The following is a 22,807-nucleotide window of genomic DNA, read 5'->3' as shown; positions in this document are numbered from 1 at the left end:
GTTCACGATAACAAACCTTATCTCGTGCTAAAAATACTTCAGTACTATATCAGTTTATAAAAGCAGTTTTAGCAGCTCGAGGGTGTGTCAACCCCAGAACAGATTGTTCATACTGAAATCAAGATTGAAAAGTCATTGACGTTACTTTTAAAATGAATACTTGAGGGCAGCGCTCGGGCTATTGTAGGGCTTATCAAGGGAGCTATTCTTTTTAATAGTTCATTTAACTTGGTCTTTCATTTTCTAAGAATCATAGAATTTACAGTGCAGAAGGAGGCCATTCCACCCTATCCCGTAACCCAGTAAAGCCTCCTAACCTTTTGTACACTGAGGGGCAATTTAGCATGGCCAATCCACCAAACGCGCACATTTTTGATCTGTGGGAGGAAACCGGAGCACCCGGAGGAAACCCACACAGACACGGGGAGAAAGTGCAAACTCCACTCAGACGGCCACCTGAGGCTGGAATTGAACCCGGGTTCCTGGAGCTGTGAGGCAGTAGTGCTAACCACTCTGCCACCGTGGTCAGTGCAGAGCAATCATGCATGATTTCCTGAAATGCATTGTGCTGCTTGTTGTGCACTTACAATAGGGAGACTGATGTAGAATTTTCCATCTCATGATAAATAATTACACCATGGGAACTAATATATGGCCCCTAATTGTAAACAGAGATTGCCTTATTTATATTACCATTGACTATTTTTGATATATGCCTTTTCTTTATACGCCTTTTCTTCCTCTTAGTTAGTTAAATTACAATCAACCATTTTCAAAATTCCTTGGTTGATTGTACATTGTATTATACTTCAAAAAATATCTTTGTTAAAAAACAATTGCAATAACTTAGTTTTGTAGCTGTGATCATTTTAAATTTAAACTGTTCGGAATGGAGCACTGTCACCATGGAGCCTGTGAATTTGGCTGTTGAATTAGCAGCGCCATACAAACAGGAAAGGCTGCAGGTTTGTCCCTCACTCAATCTCACTGCTGAACAGTTTAGTAAAATCATTTGGGTGAGTGAGGGGGAGAAAATTTCAAGGTTCCTGCTTCTGATCACTCTCTAGTAACCCATGTGGCAAGATTGTGCAAGTGTGCAGTGAATGAGAAGTTTGGGCTTGACTGTGAAACAGTTCCAATGCTTCCCCAAGATGCAGAATCGAGGCTTACATTGAGCTAACAAAGAACAACCATTCACCTTCCCACTTTGTGATTTGACCTACTTCTAACCGTAAAGCTTAAAAAAAAAACCTGTGGGGGAAAAAAAAGTATGTGTATGCACCATTACACTGCATGTGCACAGAAAAAAGAACTTGCGTTTGCATGCATCTGGTGCATTTGCAGCTTAAAATATGTATGTCCATTTTAATATGGGCAGAAGAGATGAGAAAACCTCTTGAAATTCTGAAATATGAAACACAAAATATAAAGCATTTAAAAACTCCACATGAAATGTTAGTCTGCCATTCTCTTTCAGACATTACATGCATGAAGTGCTATACATTTCTAGCAGTTTTGGTTTTCAGCCAGTAAGAGGGAAGTCCTATTTGTTTTCTGTACACGATGACAAGATGGCTCCACCAGGAGGAAGTGGTTTCTCTGAATGCTCAAACCCTTCGTTTTGGCTGTAGGCGTGAGTGAGCATAAATAAGGTGTTTTATAGAACAGGATTTTGTGTGGTATGGTTGGACACGGATGTTTCCATTTCTTGCTAGAATAAAAATACAAATGAACCAAAAAACGTATTCCTTTCTTTTCCTCAGACTGTTCATCTCTATAGATGTGAAAAATGTCTACGAAAAAAATCTTATAATTTGCCAACAAGTGATACAATCAAATTTTAGCCTAAGTGAGTACTTTATCAAAACTTAAATCATGATTCCAAACGAGCAAAATAAAAAGCATTGATTGAGACAATTCAACTCCAAACTATTATCAAATCTTTGTACATCTTCCCATTCCAACTGGACTAACCCAATCAACATGAAGATTAAAGTTACCCATAATTGTTGCTCTATTCTTTTCAGATGCTCCTATTCATTTATACCCTTTCCTACAGTGTGGCTACTGTTTGGGAATCTGTACACTACCTCTCTTTTTTCCCCTTGGTTTTTAAAAAATTTCCACCCTAATGAACTCTACATCATCTGAGACTAGGTCGTCTCTCACAACTCTCCTCATTTAATCTCTTCTTAACAGTGCTATTCCCTTCCCTTCTGCCCTTCTGAAAGGTCAACTATTCCTGAATATTAAGTTCCCAGTTTTGATCATCTTGTAACCATGTTCCCCCAGTGGCTATGAGATCATATCCATTTATCTCAATTTGTGCCGTCAATTTGTCTACCTTATTCCGAATGCTTCGTGCATTAAGATATAACGCCTGTAGGCTTGCCTTTTTGCGATTTTTAGTCACCCAAACGTTTTGTTATACTGTGGCCCTATTTGCCTCTCACTCTTGATTATCCTGTCTACTGGTTTTGCATTTTACCGTTCTTTTACTACTGTCCTTGTTTCTCTTTCCCTTGTCACCCTGCTTAGGTTCCCATCCTGCCGCCATTCTAGTTTAAACCCTCCCTTTTTTAAACCCGTATCATTGGTACCAATCTGTGCCACAATCACTGGCTGTTCCCCCTCCCCCTTCCAGAATGTACAGTAACTGCTCTGAGACATCCATTACCCGAGTACCAGGGAGGCAACATACCATCCTGGAATATCATTTGCGGCCACAGAAACACCTATCCTATTTCCCTTCCAATTGAATCCCCTATAACTATTGCATTCTCACATGTTTTACTCCTCCCTCTACAGAAGAACCAACCATGGTGCAACAAAGTTGGCTGCTGCTGCTTTGTCCTGAGGCCATTCCCTCAACAGTATCCAAAGCAATATATCTGTTTTGCAGGAGAATGGCCACAGGAGGTTCCTGCGCTGCCTGCCTACTCCTCTTGCTCTGTCTGGTTCCCGATACGCACTCTCACTCTGCCTGTGCCTCACTCAGGATGCCTCTCCCACTACTCGTGTGCCAAGATATATAGAGCCTTTAGTTCTGCCTTTTTACTATTCTTGTAACCTCGCCAAATCCGCTGGTGCACTCTTTGCTTTGTATAATCTGTTCCTTCCTGCCATGCTCTGATCATCGTTTCCCTTATTCCTACATTGCTCTCGCCTTGCCTCCACTATTTAGTTTTAAATCCTCTCGCTGAACACAGTTCAGGTGGAGATCAATTCTCCCAATTTCAATTCTCAATCCATGCTGAGTTACTTGGCCTTATCCAGGAAAGCTGTTAGGTGCCACAAACCAGGTCTTAAAAGGGAAGAACTTGGGCGTATTCCAATTCCTAATTGCTATCCAGCAACCTTTGCTGAAAAGTGTTTCACTTGTGGATGGCAGTTGGAGATGGCATTAGATTTGGTTATGCTACACTGTGATACTGTCCAATAGAGATCTGATTAGGCACTCAGATGAAGAATTACCATTTGGAAAAGCTGTTGTGTGCTACGAGAGACACGATATGCAAGCAACCATTTCTATGAGGGAGAACTGATAATGAAAAAAATTAAAAAATGAAAGGAGTCCAAAACAAGAATGGAGTTCCGTGAGTCAAATAAACTGCACATTATAATGAAGTCCACTTTGGGGTGATGTTCAATGTGATGTGATGTTCAAAAGCCTTTCATCACAGTCAGGAGACAAGGTCCGATAGCTTTACCACAAAATATCCCTCCATCAGTGAACCTTATTATCATGATGGGCTATACTTCAAGGCTTGACTGCGTATCACATTTTTGGTGAATATTCATCATGTGAGACAGGTTGGAGCCCCCGTGCCTGCGCGGGGCAGGGGGTTGGAGCCCCGATGCCTGCGTGGGGCAGGGGGTTTGAGCCTCCAATGCCTGCGCAGGGCAGGGAGTTGGAGCCCCAGATGCTTACGCAGGGCAGGGAGTTAGAGCCCCCGATGCCTGTGCGGGGCAGGGGGATGGAGCCCCGATCCCTCCACGGGTAGGGAGTTGGAGCCCCCGAAGCCTGCGCGCGGCAGGGTGTTGGAGCCCCCGATGCCAGTGCTGGGGAGGTGGTTGGAGCCCCCAATGACCATGGGTGGGGTGGCAGCATGGATTTGGGGGAAATTATTTTTAGTTGTCCTTGGGGTCCCCTTTGAAGACTGCACCGGATCTCTGTGGAGGCCAGGCCCGCCCTATCACAATGACAGCGTAATCCACACTAATTTTATTTTGTTCAAAGTGTTAGAGATCTCTGAAAACTCAGTTGTGCATCCTGCCAGTTTTCAGTCAGAGCCTGATACTGACATTGTGGGAAAATTCCACCCATAACTCACCAACTCTTTTAAAATAAAATATATTTCAGATTTGCAATCTGCAATCATTTGAGATTTACAGACATTCATATGTGAAAACCAGTAAATGAAAGAAGATTTAATGGTGAAAAAACAGGCTTTAATTTCATTAATACTTTTAGAAAATGTGATTAGTAACTAAAAGCTGCAAAAAATATTAGAAACATAGAAAATAGGTGCAGGAGGAGGCCACTTAGCCCTTCAAGCCTGCTCCGCCATTCTCTCCCAGGGTCAAAGATGTCTCTGAGTGAACACAGGACACCCTGAAGGGGGAGGGTGAACAGCCAGAGATCGTAGTACACATAGGTACTAACGACATAGGCAGGAAGAGTGATGAAGTCCTGCAGTAAGCTAAAAAGCAGGACCTCTAGGGTTGTAATCTCAGGATATCTCCCTATGCCATATGCCAGTGAGACTAGAAATAGCAGCTAAATACGTGGCTAAAGTGGTCGTGTAGGAGGGAGGGTTTTGGATTTTTGGACCATTGGGATCTCTTCTAAACTGGAGGTGCACCGATATCCTGGCTGGGAGGTTTGCTAGATTCACTCAGGAGGATTTAAACTAGTATGGCAGGGGGGTGGAAACCAGAATGTGAGCTTAGAAGGTGTAATAACTGAAGGGGAAAAGAGAACCAAATTAAAAGAACAACATCACCCTCAAAATAGGTAACAAGTGTGAAAAGGGAGGTGGTCAATGCAGGATTGAGGGTGTTGTACCTAAATGCACGCAGTATACGGAACAAGATAAATGAGCTTGTTGCACACATTGAAATTGACCGATACGATGTTGTGGGCATCACAGAGTCGTGGCTGCATGGGGATCAGGGCTGGGATCTAAATACCCAAGGACATGTGTCCTATCGAAAGGACAGGCAGATGGGCAAAGGGGGTGGGTTGCATTGTTAGTAAGGAATGAAGTTAAATCAATAGCAAGGAGCTATATAGGATCAGAAGGCATAGAATCTCTGTGGGTAGAGTTGAGGAATCGCAAAGGTAAAAAGATCCTGAGTTATGTACAAGCCCCCTAGCAGTAGTCAGGATGTGGGGCAGAAAATAAATCAGGAGATAGAAAAGGCATGTAAAAAAGGCAACATTACAATAATCATGGGGGACTTAATCTGCAGGTGGACTGGGAAAATCAGGTTGGTAATGGATCCCAAGAAACGGAATTTGTGGAATGTGTAAGAAATGGTTTTTTTTGAGCAGCTTGTGAAAGAGCCTACTAGGGAACAGGCAATTCTGGATTTGGTGATGTGCAATGAGGCAGACTTGATTAGGGAACTTCAGGTGAAGGAACCCTGAGGGAGCAGTGACCACAATATGATAGAATTTTCCCTGCAATTTGAGAGGGAGAAGCTGCAATCAAATGTAACGGTATTACAATTAAATAAGGGTAACTACAAAGGCATGAAGGAGGAGCTGGCCAGAGTTGATTGGAAAAGAAGCCTAGCAGGGAAGGCTGGAACAGCAATGGCAGTGGTTTTTGGGAGTTATTTGGGAGGCACAACAGAAATTCATCCCAAGGAGGAGGAAGCATGCGAAGGGGAGGACAGGGCATCCATGGCTGACGAGGGAAGTCAAGGACAGCATAAAATCTAAAGAAAAAGCATACAAAGAGGCGAGGATTAGTGGGAAGCCAAAGGATTGGGAAGCCTTTAAAAGCGAGCAGAGGACAACTGAAAAAGTAACAAGGGGGGAGAAGATGATTTATGAGTGCAAGCTAGCTAGTAATATAAGGGAAGATAGGAAGAGGTTTTTTCAATATATAAAAGGGAAGTGAGAGGCAAAATTAGGCATTGGACCACTGGAAAATGTGGCTGCAGAAGTAATAATAGGAAACAAAGAAATGGCAGACAAACTGAATAGTTACTTTGCATCAGTTTTCACGGTGGAAGACACCAGTGGGATGCCTGGACACCAGGAGAACCAGGGGGCAGAGGTGAGTGCAGTGACCATTACTAAGGAGGTTCTGGTGAAACTAAAAGGTCTGAAGGTGGATAAATCACCTGGACCGGATGGACTACACCCCAGGGTTCTAAAAGAGATAGCTCAGGGGATTGTGGAGGCATTGGAGATGATCTTTCAGGAATCACTGGAGGCAGGAAGGGTCCCAAAGGACTGGAAAGTGGCTAATGTAACACCCCTGTTTAAAAAGGGAGGGAGGCAGAAGTCAGGAAATTATAGGCCGGTTAGCCTGACTTCGGTCATTGATAAGATTTTAGTGTCCATTATTAAAGATAAGATCCTGGAGCACTTGGAAGTCCATGATAAACTAGGACTGAGTCAGCACGGCTTCATCAAGGGGAGGTAATATCTGACAAATCTGTTAGAGTTATTTGAGGAAGTAATACGGAAGTTAGACAAAGGAGAACCAGTGGACGTGATTTATTTAGATTTCCAGAAGGCCTTTGACAAGGTGCCGCATGGGAGACTGTTAAATAGGTTAAGAGCCCATGGTGTTAAGGGTAAGATCCTGGCATGGATAGAGGATTGGCTGACTGGCAGAAGGCAGAGTGGGGATAAAAGGGTCTTTTTCAGGATGGCAGCTGGCAACTAGTGGTGTACCTCGGGTCGGTGCTGGGACCACAACTTTTCACAATATACATGAATGATCTGGAAGAAGGAACTGAAAGCACGGTTGCTAAGTTTGCTGATGATACAAAGATCTGTAGAGGGGCAGGTTGTATTGAGGAAGCAGGCGGGCTGCAGAAGGACTTGGACAGGCTAGGAGAGTGGGCAAAGAAGTGGCAGATGGAATACAATGTGGAAAAGTGTGAGGTTATGCACTTTGGAAGGAGAAATGGAGGCATAGACTATTTTCTCAATGGGGAGATGCTTAGGAAATCAGAAGAACAAAGGTATTGGGAGTCCTTGTTCACGATTCTCTTATGGTTAATGTGCAGGTTCAGTCGGCAGTTAGGAAGGCAAATGAAATGTTAGCATTCATGTCGAGAGGGTTAGAATACAAGACCAGGGATGTACTTCTGAGGCTACATAAGGGGTATTGCGAGCAGTTTTGGGCCCCGTATCTAAGGAAGGATGTGCTGGCCTTGGAAAGGGTCCAGAGGAGGTTCACAAGAATGATCCCTGGAAGGAAGAGCTTGTCGTATGAGGAACGGTTGAGGACTTTGGGTCTGTACTGGTTGGAGTTTAGAAGGATGAGGGGGGATCTCATTGAAATTTACAAGATGAAAATGAAATGAAAATCGCTTATTGTCACAAGTAGGCTTCAAATGAAGTTACTGTGAAAAGCCCCTAGTCGCCACAATCCGGCGCCTGTTCGGGGAGGCTGGTACAAGAATTGAACCGTGCTGCTGGCCTGCCTGGGTCTGCTTTCAAAGCCAGCGATTTAGCCCTGTGCTAAACCAGCCCCTAATACTGCGAGGCCTGGATAGAGTGTAAGTGAAGAGCATGTTTCCATTTGTAGGAAAAACTAGAAGCAGAGGACACAATCTCAGACTAAAGGGATGATACTTTAAAACAGAGATGAGGAGGAATTTCTTCAACCAGAGGGTGGTGAATCTGTGGAACTCTTTGCTGCAGAAGGCTGTGGAGGCCAAATCACTGAGAGTCTTTAAGACAGGGATAGATACGTCTTGATCAATAAAGGGATCAGGGGTTATGGGGAGGAGGCAGGAGAATGGGGATGAGAAAAATATTAGCCATGATTGAATGGCGGAGCAGACCTGATGGGCCGAGTGGCCTAATTCTGCTTCTGTCTTTTGGTTTTTATGGTCATGGTTGATCATCGAATTCAATAGCCTATTCCCGCTTTCCCACCCCAGTTATCCTTTGATCCCCTTTTGTTAAGTAATGAGTTAAGAGACATTGCAATTAGTTGTCTCATTTATGTTAAGTATCCATTAATTGACACTGATATGTAAAGGGGCTTCAGGTGGCCTCTGTCAGGTGATGTTGTTAGAGTTTTGTGCAGAGGCTGTGGAAGTGAAATAAATGGTGTTTGGTGAAAAGGAACAGGACTTTTGACTCTTAATACAACGGTAACTAAAACGTATAACAATGGTAGCAGAGGATGGTTGCTGTGCAAATGTGAAGGTTTGAAAGATACAACTTTTCCTGATCAAACCAAGGAGTGAGAGAGAAGGAAAAAAAAAGATACATGGCTGAACCCAGGATAAAGATGGCTGGATATGACTATCCCCCCTTATTTTCTGAAAGGGAATCGTACGACCAGTGGAGAAGTGCAGTAGTCATGTGGACTTGGGAAAGAGAAAACAAGGTATGGCATTGGCTCTTTCTCTACCTTATGACAGTAAAATCTGAAACAAAGTGCTTTCTGAGCTGGAATTGGAAAAGTTAGACTCAGAAGAAGGTCTGGAGACTCTAATATATGGATAAGATTTACAAGAAAGATGACTTGTTAAGTGCGTATGAAGCATGGTCGGAATTTGATAAGTTCCGGAAAATAGAGGAATTCTCCATGGAAGACTATATAATGGAATTTGGCAGACTATATAAAAGGCTGCAGAAACACAATTTGGAATTTCCACAGTCTGTGTTGGCCTTTAAAGTACTTGACTGTGCTAGAGTGAGCAACATGGATAGGCTCCTGGTTTTGACAGGAGTTCAGTTTACGGATGAGGATACCATATTCGATCAGATGACAAAAGCTTTAAAGAAGTTTCTGGGGAAAAATTCGATTCTGATGGCTCTGATGACTCAAATAGGTCAGTCTGCTATAAAGCAGAATATGGAAGATACACTACTAACAGGATGGCGAAATTGTACGGCTATGAACAGGGCCCAAGACTATAGAAGGAGATCGAGACAAGAAAATTATGAAGACAGAAACCTAGTTAGAACTTACAGTAGGAAGATGAACCCCAGAAATGCATGGGGCATGATAAATCGATGTTTTCGATGTGACTCTCAATACCATTATGTCTTCAACTGCCCAAAACGTTATGATAGAGTGTTTGAAGCGACACATGACACGGAAGAGTCAGAAGAGGAAAAAGATAGTGTTCAGAGAGAAGACATTGTCCTATTAACAAGCAGTTTTACGCCAGTAATGAGGGTGTTGGTTGCAGAATCCTTCACTTGTGCTGTATTGGACAGTGGCTGCACATCTACTGTGTGTGGAATTGACTGGTTAAAATGTTACCTGGACTCCTTGAATGCTGAAAGTCGTAACAAAGTTAAGGAATTTGAAAGTTCCACAAGTTTCAGGTTTAGGGATGATAATATTCTGAAGTCGCTGAAAAGAGTGGTGATCCCTTGCAATATTGCCGGAGTGAATCATTTCATTAGCACGGATGTTGTATCAAGTGAGATACCTTTGCTTCTGAGCAGACCGTTGATGAAGAAAGCACACATGAAACTGGATATGGAACAGGATAAGGCAACAGCTTTTGGAAAGACGGTGGACTTACAATTTACACAGTCGGGACACTATTGTATTCCATTACTGAAAAATAATATTTCAAGTAGAGTGGTTAAGGATGTGTTAATGGCAGTTGAAAATGGGACTTTCGCTGATAAAAAGCTTGTTGTATTAAAACTGCATAGGCAATTTGCAGATCCGTCTCCTCGGAGGCTGAAAAATGTATTAAAGGATGCAGGGGTAAGGGATGGAGACTATACTAAACTGATAGAACAGGTTAGTGATTGCTGTGAAGTTTGTAGGAAGAACAGAAGGACACCAGCACGACCGATAGTAACCCTACCTTTGGCCAGGGATTTTAATTACATTGTGGCTGTGGACCTTAAGATCTGGGATAAGGCCATTTTTCCGAAAGGACAACTACCAAAAGTTGGTACAAAGGTGACATACTTGCCTGAAGGGTCTAGTCAATGGAAGGATGCAACTGTTGTTACAGCAGGGAAGGCCACTGGAAAGTATAAACATTGGTTGAATGTACAGCATTCAGGAGAGGGAATTATGACAATGGAGTGGGAAAACAAAGTTCAAAAATGGAGGGCACAGAAACGCAGTGCCAGTTCAGATAGTACATCGGATAGTGAACAGGTCTGCAGGAAAAGGTCGAGAACTATTGAAAGGATATCCCACAGCAGAAGGAAAAGATCAAGCAGTAGCAGTACAGAACGAGATACCAGGCGGGAGAGGGGACGTAGTTTATCAAGATCTCGGAACATGAGTGAGACTACGAATACTAATAGGAGTAGAAGCCCACATGCACGTGAGATTTTGGTGGCTTCAAATAAATTAGATGAAAAAGTTATCAAAGAAGCTAAACAGCAAGAATTGCATAGTTGGAGTGAATTTGGGGTATACACGGAAGTACCGGATAGGGGACAAAGAGCTCTATCCCACAGATGGATTTGGACGGTGTAGCGTACCGGGGACAAGTCTCGCTCAATAAATTGTAGCGCACAATAACTTACGAGAGAGACGAGTAGAGATGAAGTCGATGAGGCTTTATTGAGCGAGACTTGTCCCCAGCAGTTCAGCAACAGAATGGAGCGGCGGGGAGAAGCTCGGGTTCTTATACTCCTTCAGGGCGGAGCCAGGAGTCAACAGCCAACCAGGACCCGGGATCTGTCAGCCAATAGCATCACGGCTTCACAGTCCCACATGACCCCTAATACATACTACCACAGACGGAAAAGGTTCTTCCGGATGGAACTTATAAGGCAAAGGCCAGGCTTGTGGCAAGGGGATTTGAAGAAAGCTTAGTAGATCAGGATTTAAGGGTAGATTCACCTACAGCAGGAAAGGTTAATTTTAAAGATTTTCTTTTAGCCACAAAGGCATGGGAATGCAAATTTATAGATATGAAACTGCCTTCTTGCAGGGGTATCAGCTCCAGAGAGACATTTTTCTCCGTCCTCCTAAAGAAACAGCTAACACAGAAGGGGTATTCTGGAAGTTGAATAAATGTGTATGTGGTTTAAATGTTGCACCTAGAGTCTGGTATTTTTCGGTAAAGTCAGTTTTGTTGAAGTTAGGCTGTTACTAGTTGAAAGTAGATCCGGTAATGTTTTACTGGCACTATAAAGGGAACCTTTCTGGCATCTTTATGATGCATGTCAAATAATTTTTTGTAGGGTGGGACTAGTGATTTTGAAGCTATTGTAATATCTGGTATGAGGAAAGAATTCAGGGTTGGAAGTCAGACTTCCGGTGCATTTAAATATATTGGACTGGAAATTGGACAGACTAAGTTAGGGGCAACTTTACGTTAGCAATCTTATTTGGAAAGCATCAGCCCAATAGTAATTAGTCGTGGCCGGGTTTTCACAAAAAGATGCAAGGTTTCAAAGATGTAAAAGAGCAACTGCAAAGTTTAATTGGGCAACTGAATTGGTTAGGTAGACAGACTTGACCGGACGTGAGTTTTGATGTCTTAGAGCTGAGTACAAAAATGAATGATCCCAAAGTGGAAGACATAATAAGAGCAAATAAAGCGTTTGGCCAAACTAAAAATGCAGGAGTGTGTTTGAGGTTCCCGGTTTTAGGTGACCGTAGGCACTTGAAATTCATAGTTTATAGTGATGCGGCCTATGCAAATCCACCACAGGAGGTTTTATAATTTTCCTCTTGGGGAACAATGGTAAATGTTGTCCTCTTGTGTGGGAAACAAAGAAAATAAGGAAAGTGGTCGAAAGCACTTTGGCTGCTGAGACGTTAAGCTTTGTAGTGGCGGCGGATATGGCCTTTTATATAAGTATGATATTGACAGAAATTTTGGGATTAGGGGATTTGGGTAATATATCTATTGACTGTCATATTGACACTAAATCCCTGTGGGCAAATGTGCACTCTACAAAAAGTGTCAATGAAACGAGGTTACGGATAGACATCGCAAATTTGAAGCAGATGTTGGACAGAGTGGAAATAACAAAATTTAAATGGGTCGACAGGAGCTATCAACTGTCAGACTGTTTTACGAAAAGAGGGGCATGTTCACAGAAACTTTTGGATATTGTTAATGAAGGGCGCTTGTTTCTGTGACTGTTTTTTATTTTCTTTCTCGTCCAAAGATCAAAAAAGGGGGGAAATCATGTGTGTGTTTTTGAGTTTCTTGAAATGTTGTTTTCACCTAATTATTATTTTTTCTCCAAGGAAGGGGAGACTGTTAAGTAATGGGTTAAGAGACATTGCAATTAGTTGTCTCATTTATGTTAAGTATCCATTCATTGACACTGATATGTAAAGGGGCTTCAAGTTTTGTGCAGAGGCTGTGGAAGTGAAATAAATGGTGTTTGGTGAAAAGGAACAGGACTTTTGACTCTTAATACAATGGTAACTAAAACGTATAACACCTTTGACCTAAGTGCTATATTTAACTGTTTCTTCAAAACATACAATGTTTTCGTGTCAACTACTTCCTGAGGTAACAAATTCCACCCGCTCACCACTCTGTAGGTGAAGACATTTCTCCTCATCTCAGTCCTGAATGGTCTTCTCTGTATCCTCAGACTGTGACTCCTGGTTCTGGACACACACACCATCGGGAACATCCTTCCTGCATCTACCCTGTCTAGTCTCGTTAGAATATTATAAGTTTCTATGAGATATCCCCTCATTCTTCTGAACTCCAGCGAATACAATCCTAACCATTTCAACCTCTCCTCATACGTCAGTCCCGCCATCCCAGGAATCATACAAGTGTTTGTGCTGGAGAATTGTCAACATTGTTTAAACATAACATTTTCCCACCTGATGTTCTCCTGGAAGGAGAATGCAGCTTTGAATCATAGAGGGAGTTTAAAGAACAACATTTTCACATCTGATATTCTCCTGAAAGGAGAAGGCAACTTTGAATCATAGAAGGAGTTTAAAGAGTGCAGTTATCCATTGGTTATGTGCCACTGCTCATTTGGAACCAGCTTTTCTTTTTACAGAGAGATTAATGTGCGTTTGTTCTCTTTCAGCATTTCCAAGAAGGGAGAAGGGCGCAGCAACATATAGAAAGCTGTTGGAAACAACTTGAGGCAGTAAGTTTGATCCTCATTTCACATTTGGTGCATACTTGTTACTAGGCAGTATATCACTCCTCATTGTTGCCAAGAATTAACTTGGCTTGTTTTATGCCACCATCTACAGAGGTACATTTAAAATTAACTCAACAATTGTATATGATGGTTTTTAACATTCTGTTCAGAACATTCAATGCTCCCTAACTTGAGCTACATCTTTTCATTCCTGCTGTGGGCAAATGATTTTCAGTTCTTATATATGGAAGTCAGTTTTCATATAACATCCTAATTTTTGTAATGGAATTGATGTCTAACAGAATGAAGTTTACCCATAAACTGAGAATCCTTCATCACCCAATTCCGCCTGTGATGTTTTAGTGGTGGTGAGATGCCTTGTGGAGGGGACTGGCCAGGTGCAAGAATGCATCACAACAACTGAAGTAACATGAAGTAAACTGAATGCGAAAGTGAACATTGCCACGGACCCCTTGGCTCAGTTGTCACACGGTGTGGATCAGATTGGTGCCAGTTCCTGTTCCGGCTGGGGTGAATTCAGAAGTTGCCGACCTGTGGTAGACATTGTGGCGTTGTGTGTCCAACCTACCTTGGGCAGTAAACTCAATAAGAAGTAGATAAAAATAGAGAAATCTGGCACTCAATATGCGGAAGAAAGAATATTCTGTCCTCTATCCCAAATTAACTGTTATCAGAAGTACTGTGTTGTATGTGAAGTAGAAAATGTTTCCAATTTAAATGGTTAGCATCAAAATGTATACATATATTGAAAACTGGCAGAGCTGGACTGGATTGCTCCTCTTAATTCCAAGGTCTGTTCTCTCATAGAGCAAAAGGAGGTTTGAGAGAGATTGTAAAGAAGCAGAACGAGCTCAATTCCATTTTGAGAAAATGGATAATGACTTCAACGTAACAAAGGCTGATGTGGAGAAGGTATGCTGAAAGTGGCTGACAAAACCGTTCAAAGTTGCTGTCATATATCTAGTCACCTGCCCTGTGGTTTAAAGATTGACAAATTTTATTTTTTTTAAAGCCGATGTAATTTTTGAAAGAATGCCCTCCAATTTTTTTGTGACAAGTGATAGATAAGGAATACTTTGTCAAAATTACTTTCTGCTCATTTTTTACACAGCTGAAATAATAGTTAAATTGAAACAATGACGTATTTATTAGCAAAATTGCATTCTCAAGTGCCAGGCAATGATCATCTCAAATGAGAAAAAATCTAACCATCTCATTATGCTACAAGATGCACTGAATGATTAATAGCTAGGAATGACAGACCGACTGTAACCTACAGATTCAGAGTTTAGTATAGTGGAGTTCTAAGAATTCATTTATGTAATTGAACTTGGACTTTAGGCCATCTTCAACTTTGGACTTGTATGTTGTTCCTGACAATATTACATGAGTGTGAAAGAACACTGTTGTCAGCCTCCTTTGTCACAGCTAGTAGGAGATGGATTCACCAGAAGTTATTGAAGCAAATATGTTCCATGGTTCCAAAATGGGAGTTCAAGAGGTACATTTAGGTTTTTTGGATTGTAAATATATTTTTTTTTATTCCACTGCAGTTTGGCTTTCATTAAAGGACATTCAAAGTATTTAAAATGTAAAGCATTTGACACTTTGGAAGTATTTAGCCAACTATTCCTGTTGGTGTGATGTTTTCTATCTAAATAGCTGTTCAGTGTAAAATAAATGGGGATCAAGAGTAATCTAAAAGAAACATGTGAGTGAGAACAACAAGAACAACAAAGAACAAAGAAAAGTACAGCACAGGAACAGGCCCTTCGGCCCTCCAAGCCCGTGCCGACCGACGAAACTACAATCTTCTACACTTCCTGGGTCCTTATCCCTCTATTCCCATCTTATTCATGTATTTGAATTGAGGTTATCTTTGTAGTACCTGCAGAAATTATTTGGTTTCTGCATGGAAACTACTGCACAGAAATGGGCCATTTGTCCACATTGGCATTTGCTCTCCATGCAAGTAAGTAGTTCCAATTGTGTTAACCCACCCTCTTCCCAATATTCCTTCACTCCATTTTCCTTCATCCACCAATTTAAATAAATGTGAGGCAAGAAGTTAATCCATGATCATTTAGAAATGAAAATGGGTCTTTGCTGAGTTTCTCCTTCAGCTGTATCATCCCCTGATTGGTGCCTCGGCTTTTATTTTATTTTAAATGTTTTTCCTCCTACTCAAAAAACATTCGCCTCACATTGCTTCCCCTTTTGTCCTGTTTATTGCTACCTTGATGCAACGTCAGGTGTCGCAACATCTCAGGAACACAAATGATTGGAAATTTGGATTACATAAAAGTACAACGTGGTTGGGAATTGGGTCCCCAACCGTTCACCTCTATCTCTTTAACCCACAGAAAACCTACAGGGTCTCTTTCACCCAGGCCTTCTGTATTTCACTCAACTTGGAGACTAACTGTTGCATGTTTCCTGAACAATACTCACAATACCCTAGTCTCTGTTCAAACTTGGAGTGCTAATGAGGAACCCAGAGAAAGAGATGTAACCTCTGACATGTTGGCTTAAGTCCAGCTGTGCATGAAAGGGCAAAGGGAAGTACACCTTTCTGTACGTATGTTAATAAAACCCGTGACAATTAGAAATTGGTCAATTCTGTTAGTGGCCAAAGCGTTTATTGCCCCGCCTGGACAGTGTTCCAAAGAAAGTTACATGACTGTTTTTGACTGTTACATGACTCAAATATTCCCTATGTTTGATTAGCATCACAAAGGTGTATCTTCACATCTTTTCAAGGTTTTGCACACCCCTGACCAGAATGATGACCTCATGAAATCAGAATTCCCTTAATGAGATCCTTCCTGTGAGTGCTTTGATAATCATAGTAAGAAGTCTTACAACACCAGGTTAAAGTCCAACAGGTTTGTTTCGAATCACTAGCTTTCGGAGCACTGCTCCTTCCTCAGGTGAATCAGGTGAAGGAGCAGTACTCCGAAAGCTAGTGATTCAAAACAAACCTGTTGGACTTTAACCTGGTGTTGTAAGACTTCTTACTGTGCTCACCTCAGTCCAACACCGGCATCTCCACATCATTGATAATCTTAGGTATTCGTGCCATTTGCATGTTTCCTGACCCTTCAGTTATAGGTCTTTTGGTCGTTTTATTACCTATATCCTCTTCAAGACATTCAATTTCTGTTTAAGTAATTGATCGCAAAGGTAAATTGACCATTACTATTTTTCACTCACTTAGCCCCACAAAGACCGAGCTAGCAAACTCAGCAGTGGCCAATACAACTCAATCCCATTGTGTTTTATGTACATTCTCACATCATAACAGCCATAGTCATAATATGCAGCTGAAAATTGATCAGTTTCATTAAGAAGTTAGGCTTTTCAGTCTGTGTTACAAAGAATACGGGAACAGAATTCAAAGTTTTAAAAAATATATATTTTATTCCAAACATACAAAATTAGACAACCATCCAAAAAACAGCTAAAGTACAAACAGGTTCTCATTTTTCCCTTTTTAATCCTTGCCCAACTTACTCATCCCCCAGAAAAGACTCCCCACCCCATACTCAAACAAGTCTCTAAACACAGATATAAACAGCCTCCATCTTGTGGAGACCCCCTTCTCTGACCCCCTAAGACAAACTTAATTTTCTCCATTTGCAGAAATGCTGCCACACACCCCAACCATGCCGACGCCCTTGGTGGCACTGCCGACCTCCAAACTAGTAAGATTCATCGCCGGGCAATCAGAGAGGCGAACATCACGACACCCCGCCATCAGCTGTGATATACCGAAGATTGCCACCAAAGGGTACGGATCCACCCTCACCCCCACAATCTTCGAGTCTGCGCCGACCCACTTAAGCCCTCACTTCCACCCTATCCCCATAACCCAATAACCCCATCGAACCCTTTTGGTCACTATAGGCAATTTATCATGGCCAATCCACCTAACCTGCACATCTTTGGACTGTGGGAGGAAACTGGAGCACCCGGAGGAAACCCACGCAGAGACGGGAGAACGTGCATACTCCGCACAAACAGTGACCCAGCGGGGAATCGAACTTGGGACCCTGGCGCTGTGAAGCCACAGTGCTAGCCACTTGTGCTGCCCCAATAGGTGGAATTGCAGCGATTAGTGGGGGAATGGGCCTAGGCAGGGTGCTCTTTCAGAGGGTTGGTGCAGACTTGATGGGCCAAATGGCCGTCTTCACTTTTGGGATTCTGTAATTTCTTATTTCCCGGTGTTGTTTCCAATCACCTAGAACTATTTTGATTTCTACAGTCCATTTCTCTTGCCTGTTATTACCTTGTGTTTGTGCAATTTATCAGTTCATCTTGCCTTTATTTAGTTTGCCTTTCATTCTTGTTTGAATTCTCCTTCTCACCACTTTAGTGTCCTCTACAAAATAACTTTATTTGTGTCCCAGTACCGGATCATTTTTCAACCATGTAAATAGCAGCAATCTTAGCATTTATTCCTATGGCACCCCTTGATTGCTTGCATGTTAGCGCATTTCCATTCACAACCACTTTCTCCAAAGTAAACAGTTTCAAGCTCTTCAGCCTCTCTGCTGAGCTCTAATACTTAAATTGGGTATCAATTTGGTTGTCCTCTCCTGCACTTATTACATTCTCTGGTTCAGCTAATTTTGAGGCCACTTCAGAAGCTTGCCTCCTATACAATGTCATTCCAATTTGTGGGCTAATCATTTGTGTACAATAATATCAAAAGCTTTGCTCAAATCAGAAGATATTTCACCTTCACAGAAGTGCATTCATGAACTAAACTTGTCCTTCGAAGAATTCCAATAAATTTACTGGGCTAGCAATTCCACCCACAAACCTGTGCTCACTTCTTTTATTTAGTGAAGTGAATTACACAGCACAATTGCCCAGGGGAAGCCAGCCCTTCTGGACAATTGCCGGGTAAACTCTTAAACCTGGGAAATTCCAAGAAGAATTCCCCTGCACATCTTTGGACATTCCCCCAAATCTGACGAGGGGGAGCCAGGAGGTTACAGGCCAATGACTCGATTTATACAAAAACGATTTAGGTATGTTTTTATAATTAAAAAGGGAGAGAACATTTAAAGGTACTTGAGTCGGGAAAAGAGAATTTCAACAAGAATTGAAAAAGGAACATGAATTTCAGATAAAAATTGGCTGATAAGGGGGCATAACAATACGAATAATAAGATGACATATTTCCACAAAAGAAAAGGATTTGCAGCAAAAGCTGGAGTTCCTTGTCGGGATAAAAGAAATTGGAATTCAATGGAACTTAACGTTAAAAAAAGACATGCAATACATGTGGGGCTAATAACACAAAGCAAAATTAAATAGAAGAAATAAATAAAGAAGAAATCCCAGAGTTAGGGGCAGGGACAGAGTACAAAAAAGAAAAAATAATACCAAAGCTATACAAATCTCTGGTTCAGATGGAGTTGGAATATTATGCTCAGTTTTAGGTTCCTTTCTTTAGAAATGATCTCAAGGCTGTGAATAGTTTTCAGAAATGATTTATGAAAATTATACCAGTAATGAGAGGCTCTAGTAATTAAAAGAAATTTGAGAGACTGCGCTGTATAAAGCATTGAAATGTAACCAAAGTAATGCATCATCTAAGTCAGTGTCTGGAGAGTCGAGTGAGTTTGAAAGGGTTATCATAATGCATGGAATGTGGAACAACATTACAAAACACTGAGGATAGTGTTTGATAACTGCACATGTCTAGAATGTCTCATCCATGCTGTGTCTCAAATAATGACATTATTTTGTGCTAAGCCCCATGTGACCTTACCCACAAAAATGTAGAGCTAGCTTAGATTTAGAGTGATCTTCTGTGAATGTGTGCAAATTATATTTAATAGTTTAGGTTTACACACTTTTTCTTTTAAGAATTTACAGATTTGTAGCTATGTTAACAAAATTTATCTCTTGAGAATTACAATATCAGTTGTGAAAAATAGATGAACCTAAATACTAAAGAAGGTCGGCACGGTGGGACAGTGGTTGGCACTGCTGCCTCATAACGCCAGGGACCCGAGTTCAATTCCAGCCTCGGGTGACTCTCTGTGTAGAGTTTGCACATTCTCCCCGTGTCCGTGTGGATTTCCTCTGGGTGCTCTTGGTTTCCTTCCACAGTCCAAAGATGGGTAGGTTAGCCTGTTATAACCTGCCTGCTTCCACATTCTGGGGACTAATGGCAATCCCACAATCCTTTGGGAGTATGAGCTTCCCCAATGAGGGGGACGGAGAAATCCCCCTCTGGGATTAGCGGATTTCCTGCATAAATAAAGCTGGCCAGTTTTGAACCAGCTAGGGAGGAGTGAGCAGCAAGGGAGTTGCTGATGCTGCTGCTGTTGTATATATATGTTATTGCAAATAAATGTTATTTCTTTCTATCCTTCAACTCGTGCTGGATTCTTCGTGACCCTCACAAAACTGACGACGAGATGGAGTTGGACACTGGCGCAGCGGTCTCCGTGATCGCCCAGAGGACATTCGACCATCAAGCAGGGTATACAGGCCCTTACATTAACCGACACACACGCCATGTTGGCCATCTACACGGGGGAACCATTGGACATTGCAGGAACTACGATGACCCCTGTTGTTTATGGATGCCAGGAGGGGTGTTTCCCACTTATCGTGGTGCGCGGCCATGGGCCCAGCCTGTTGGTTGCATGTGGACTCTCGTTCACAAAATTTGCGGCTGCAGTGGCAGCACATCCTCCAAACCGGTTCTGGAGGGTTGACTGAGGTGCTAGGACGGTACCCAGATGTATTCCAGCCCGGTTTGGGGAAAATAAAAGGAGCCGTAGTTCGTATCCAAGTCGAACCAAGAGCCACGCCACGCTATTTCCGGGCGCTCCTGGTGCATTATGCCTTGCTCAAGAAGGTGGAAGGGGAGCTCACTCGTTTGGAGACCTTGGGTATTATCAGGCCCGTCCGTTTCGCTGACTGGGCAGCACCTGTAATGATGTCAGATGCCACAGTTCGCTTGTGCGGCGACTATAAACTTACAGTGAATACGGCTTCCCGGCTCGACCAATGTCCAATGCCTCGCATAGAGGATCTCTACGCGAAGCTTGCAGGCGGACTCTCGTTCACAAAATTAGATATGAGTCACGCCTACCTACAGTTGGAGCTGGACCCTGCCTCCCGGCCTTATGTAACTATCAATACAAACCGGGGCCTGTATGGATATACACGGTTGCCCTTAGGGGTATCCTCTGCCTGCGTTATTTTTCAACGCGTAATGGAGGGCATCTTGAGAGGTTTACCGCTTGTCGCTGTCTGCTTAGACGACATTTTGATTACAGGGACGTCGGAGCAGGAACATTTGGAAAATTTGGTGGCTGTTCTTAGACACTTTTCAGAGGCTGGAGTCCGTTTACGTCGCACAAAGTGCGTCTTTCAGGTGAAGGAAGTAGTCTACCTGGGTTATCGGGTGGACCGCAAACGTTTGCACCCCGTCACAGAGAAGGTGCGCGCAATTCAATAGGCCCCCGCCCCGACTGACACTTCGCATCTTCGTTCTTTTCTCGGCCACGTAAACTATTACGGGAAGTTCCTCCCCAATCTGGCAACTACGCTGGCCCCGTTGCACCTTCTGCTCAAGAGGAATCACACCTGGGTTTGGGGTCAGCCGCAAGAAACCGCTTTCCGGCGGGTAAAACAACAATTGTCGCCATCTGGTTTACTAACCCACTATGATCCTGGAAAGCCTTTGCTCATCACGTGTGAGACATCCCCGTATGGTACTGGGGCTGTCCTGTGCCACAAGATGGAGAACGGAGCCGAGCGGCTGATAACTTTCGCCTCCTGCACATTGACTGCAGCGGAAAAGAACTACACGCAGATCGAGAAGGAGAGGGCCTGGCGGTGGTCTTTGCAGTGAAACGCTTACACCAGTATGGCCGCCACTTCACTATCATGACTGATCATAAGCCTCTGCTAGGACCTTTCCGAGAGGATAAGCCAATACCGCCCATTGCTTCCGCACGGATCCAGCGCTGGGCTTTGTTGCTTGCTGCCTACGAGTATTCTCTGGAGCACAAACCAGGAACCCAGATAGCGAATGCCGACGCACTGAGCCGATTGCCTTTATTGACCGGCCCCATGTAGACCCCCACGACCGGTGAGGTGGTTCCAACCCTAAATTGTATGGACTTCTTGCCTGTCATGGCATCACAGATCCGTGAGTGGGCCCAGAGGGAGCCAGTCCTGTCAAAGGTTCGGCACATAGTCCTGTATGGTGGGCAACATAGACAGCTCCCAGGCGAGTTGTGGCATCTTCCTCCATGCTGTCAGAATTTAGCGTGGAAGACGGTATCCTCTTGGTTTTTTTTGTTTTTTAAAATAATTTTAATTCAAATTTTCACAAAATATCAACAACAAAATACAAAAAGAAAAGAACACCCCCCCCCCCGTATACACAAATAATAAATTAACAGCCATCATCAACACAAAAGCAAATATACACGCCCAATCAAGAAAAATGAACCAGCCCTCCCGGTCCCCCCCCCTTGCTGCTGACCATCTCCTAATGCTCTGCCAGGAAGTCTAGGAACAGTTCCCACCGCCTGAAGAACCTTTGCACCGATCCCCTTTAGGCAAATTTCACCCTCTCCAATTTAATAAACCCCGCCATATCTAGGATTCAGTGTTCCACGCTTGGGGGCCTCGCATCCTTCCACTGAAGAAGAATCCTACACCGGGCTACCAGGGACGCAAAGGCCAGAATACCGGCCTCATTCGCCTCCTGCACTCCCGGCTCTTCTGCCACCCCAAATATTGCGAGCCCCCAGCCCGGCTCAACCCTGGAACCTACCACCCTCGACACCGTCCTCGCTACACCCTTCCAAAAGTCCTCCAGTGCTGGGCATGCCCAGAACATGTGGGTGTGGTTTGCTGGGGCCCCTGAGCACCTAACACATCTGTCCTCACTCCCAAAGAACTGGCTCATCCTTGCCCTGGTCATGTGTGCCCTGTGCAGCACCTTAAATTGTATGAGGCTGAGCCTCGCGCAAGAGGAGGAAGAATTCACCCTCCCAGGGCATCCGCCCACGTCCCCTTGTCGATCTCCTCACCCAACTCCTACTCCCGCTTACCGTTTAGCTCCTCCACTGAGGCCTCCTCCTCCTCCTGCATCACCTGATACGTTGCCGAGATCCTCCCCTCTCCAACCCACATCCCCGAAAGCACCCTGTCCTGGACCGTGTGTGGCGGCAACACTGGGAACTCCACCACCTGCCGCCTAACAAACGCCCTTACCTGCATATATCTGAAAGTGTTCCCCGGGAGGAGCCCGAACTTCTCCTCCAGCTCACCCAGGCTTGCGAACTTCCCGTCCACAAACAGGTCCCCCATCCTTCTAATACCTGTCCTGTGCCAACTCAGGAACCCTCCGTCCATTCTCCCCGGGACAAACCGGTGGTTCCCCCGTTTGAGGGTAGCCGCCACCACCGGGCTCGTGGTATACCTCGTTGGAGGAAGCGGCAGCGGCGCCGTCGCCAGCGCCTCCAGGCT

General features: G+C 43.5%; 1 protein-coding gene across 8 annotated transcripts in view; it reads left to right on the top strand.

Moving 5' to 3' along the window:
* Positions 1-22,807, top strand: part of fnbp1b (formin binding protein 1b) — a 311,579-nt gene that overhangs the window by 139,922 nt on the left and 148,850 nt on the right. For all 8 annotated transcript variants that reach the window (XM_072488654.1, XM_072488661.1, XM_072488660.1 and 5 more), the window contains exons 5-6: positions 13,211-13,273; positions 14,099-14,203. In XM_072488654.1, the coding sequence (XP_072344755.1) occupies positions 13,211-13,273; positions 14,099-14,203 (168 nt within the window). The remainder of the gene's footprint in view (positions 1-13,210; positions 13,274-14,098; positions 14,204-22,807) is intronic.

Source organism: Scyliorhinus torazame, chromosome 22 (assembly GCF_047496885.1).
Source record: "Scyliorhinus torazame isolate Kashiwa2021f chromosome 22, sScyTor2.1, whole genome shotgun sequence".
Classification (NCBI taxonomy): Eukaryota; Metazoa; Chordata; class Chondrichthyes; order Carcharhiniformes; family Scyliorhinidae; genus Scyliorhinus; species Scyliorhinus torazame.
This window is presented reverse-complemented; position numbering and strand designations above follow the sequence as displayed.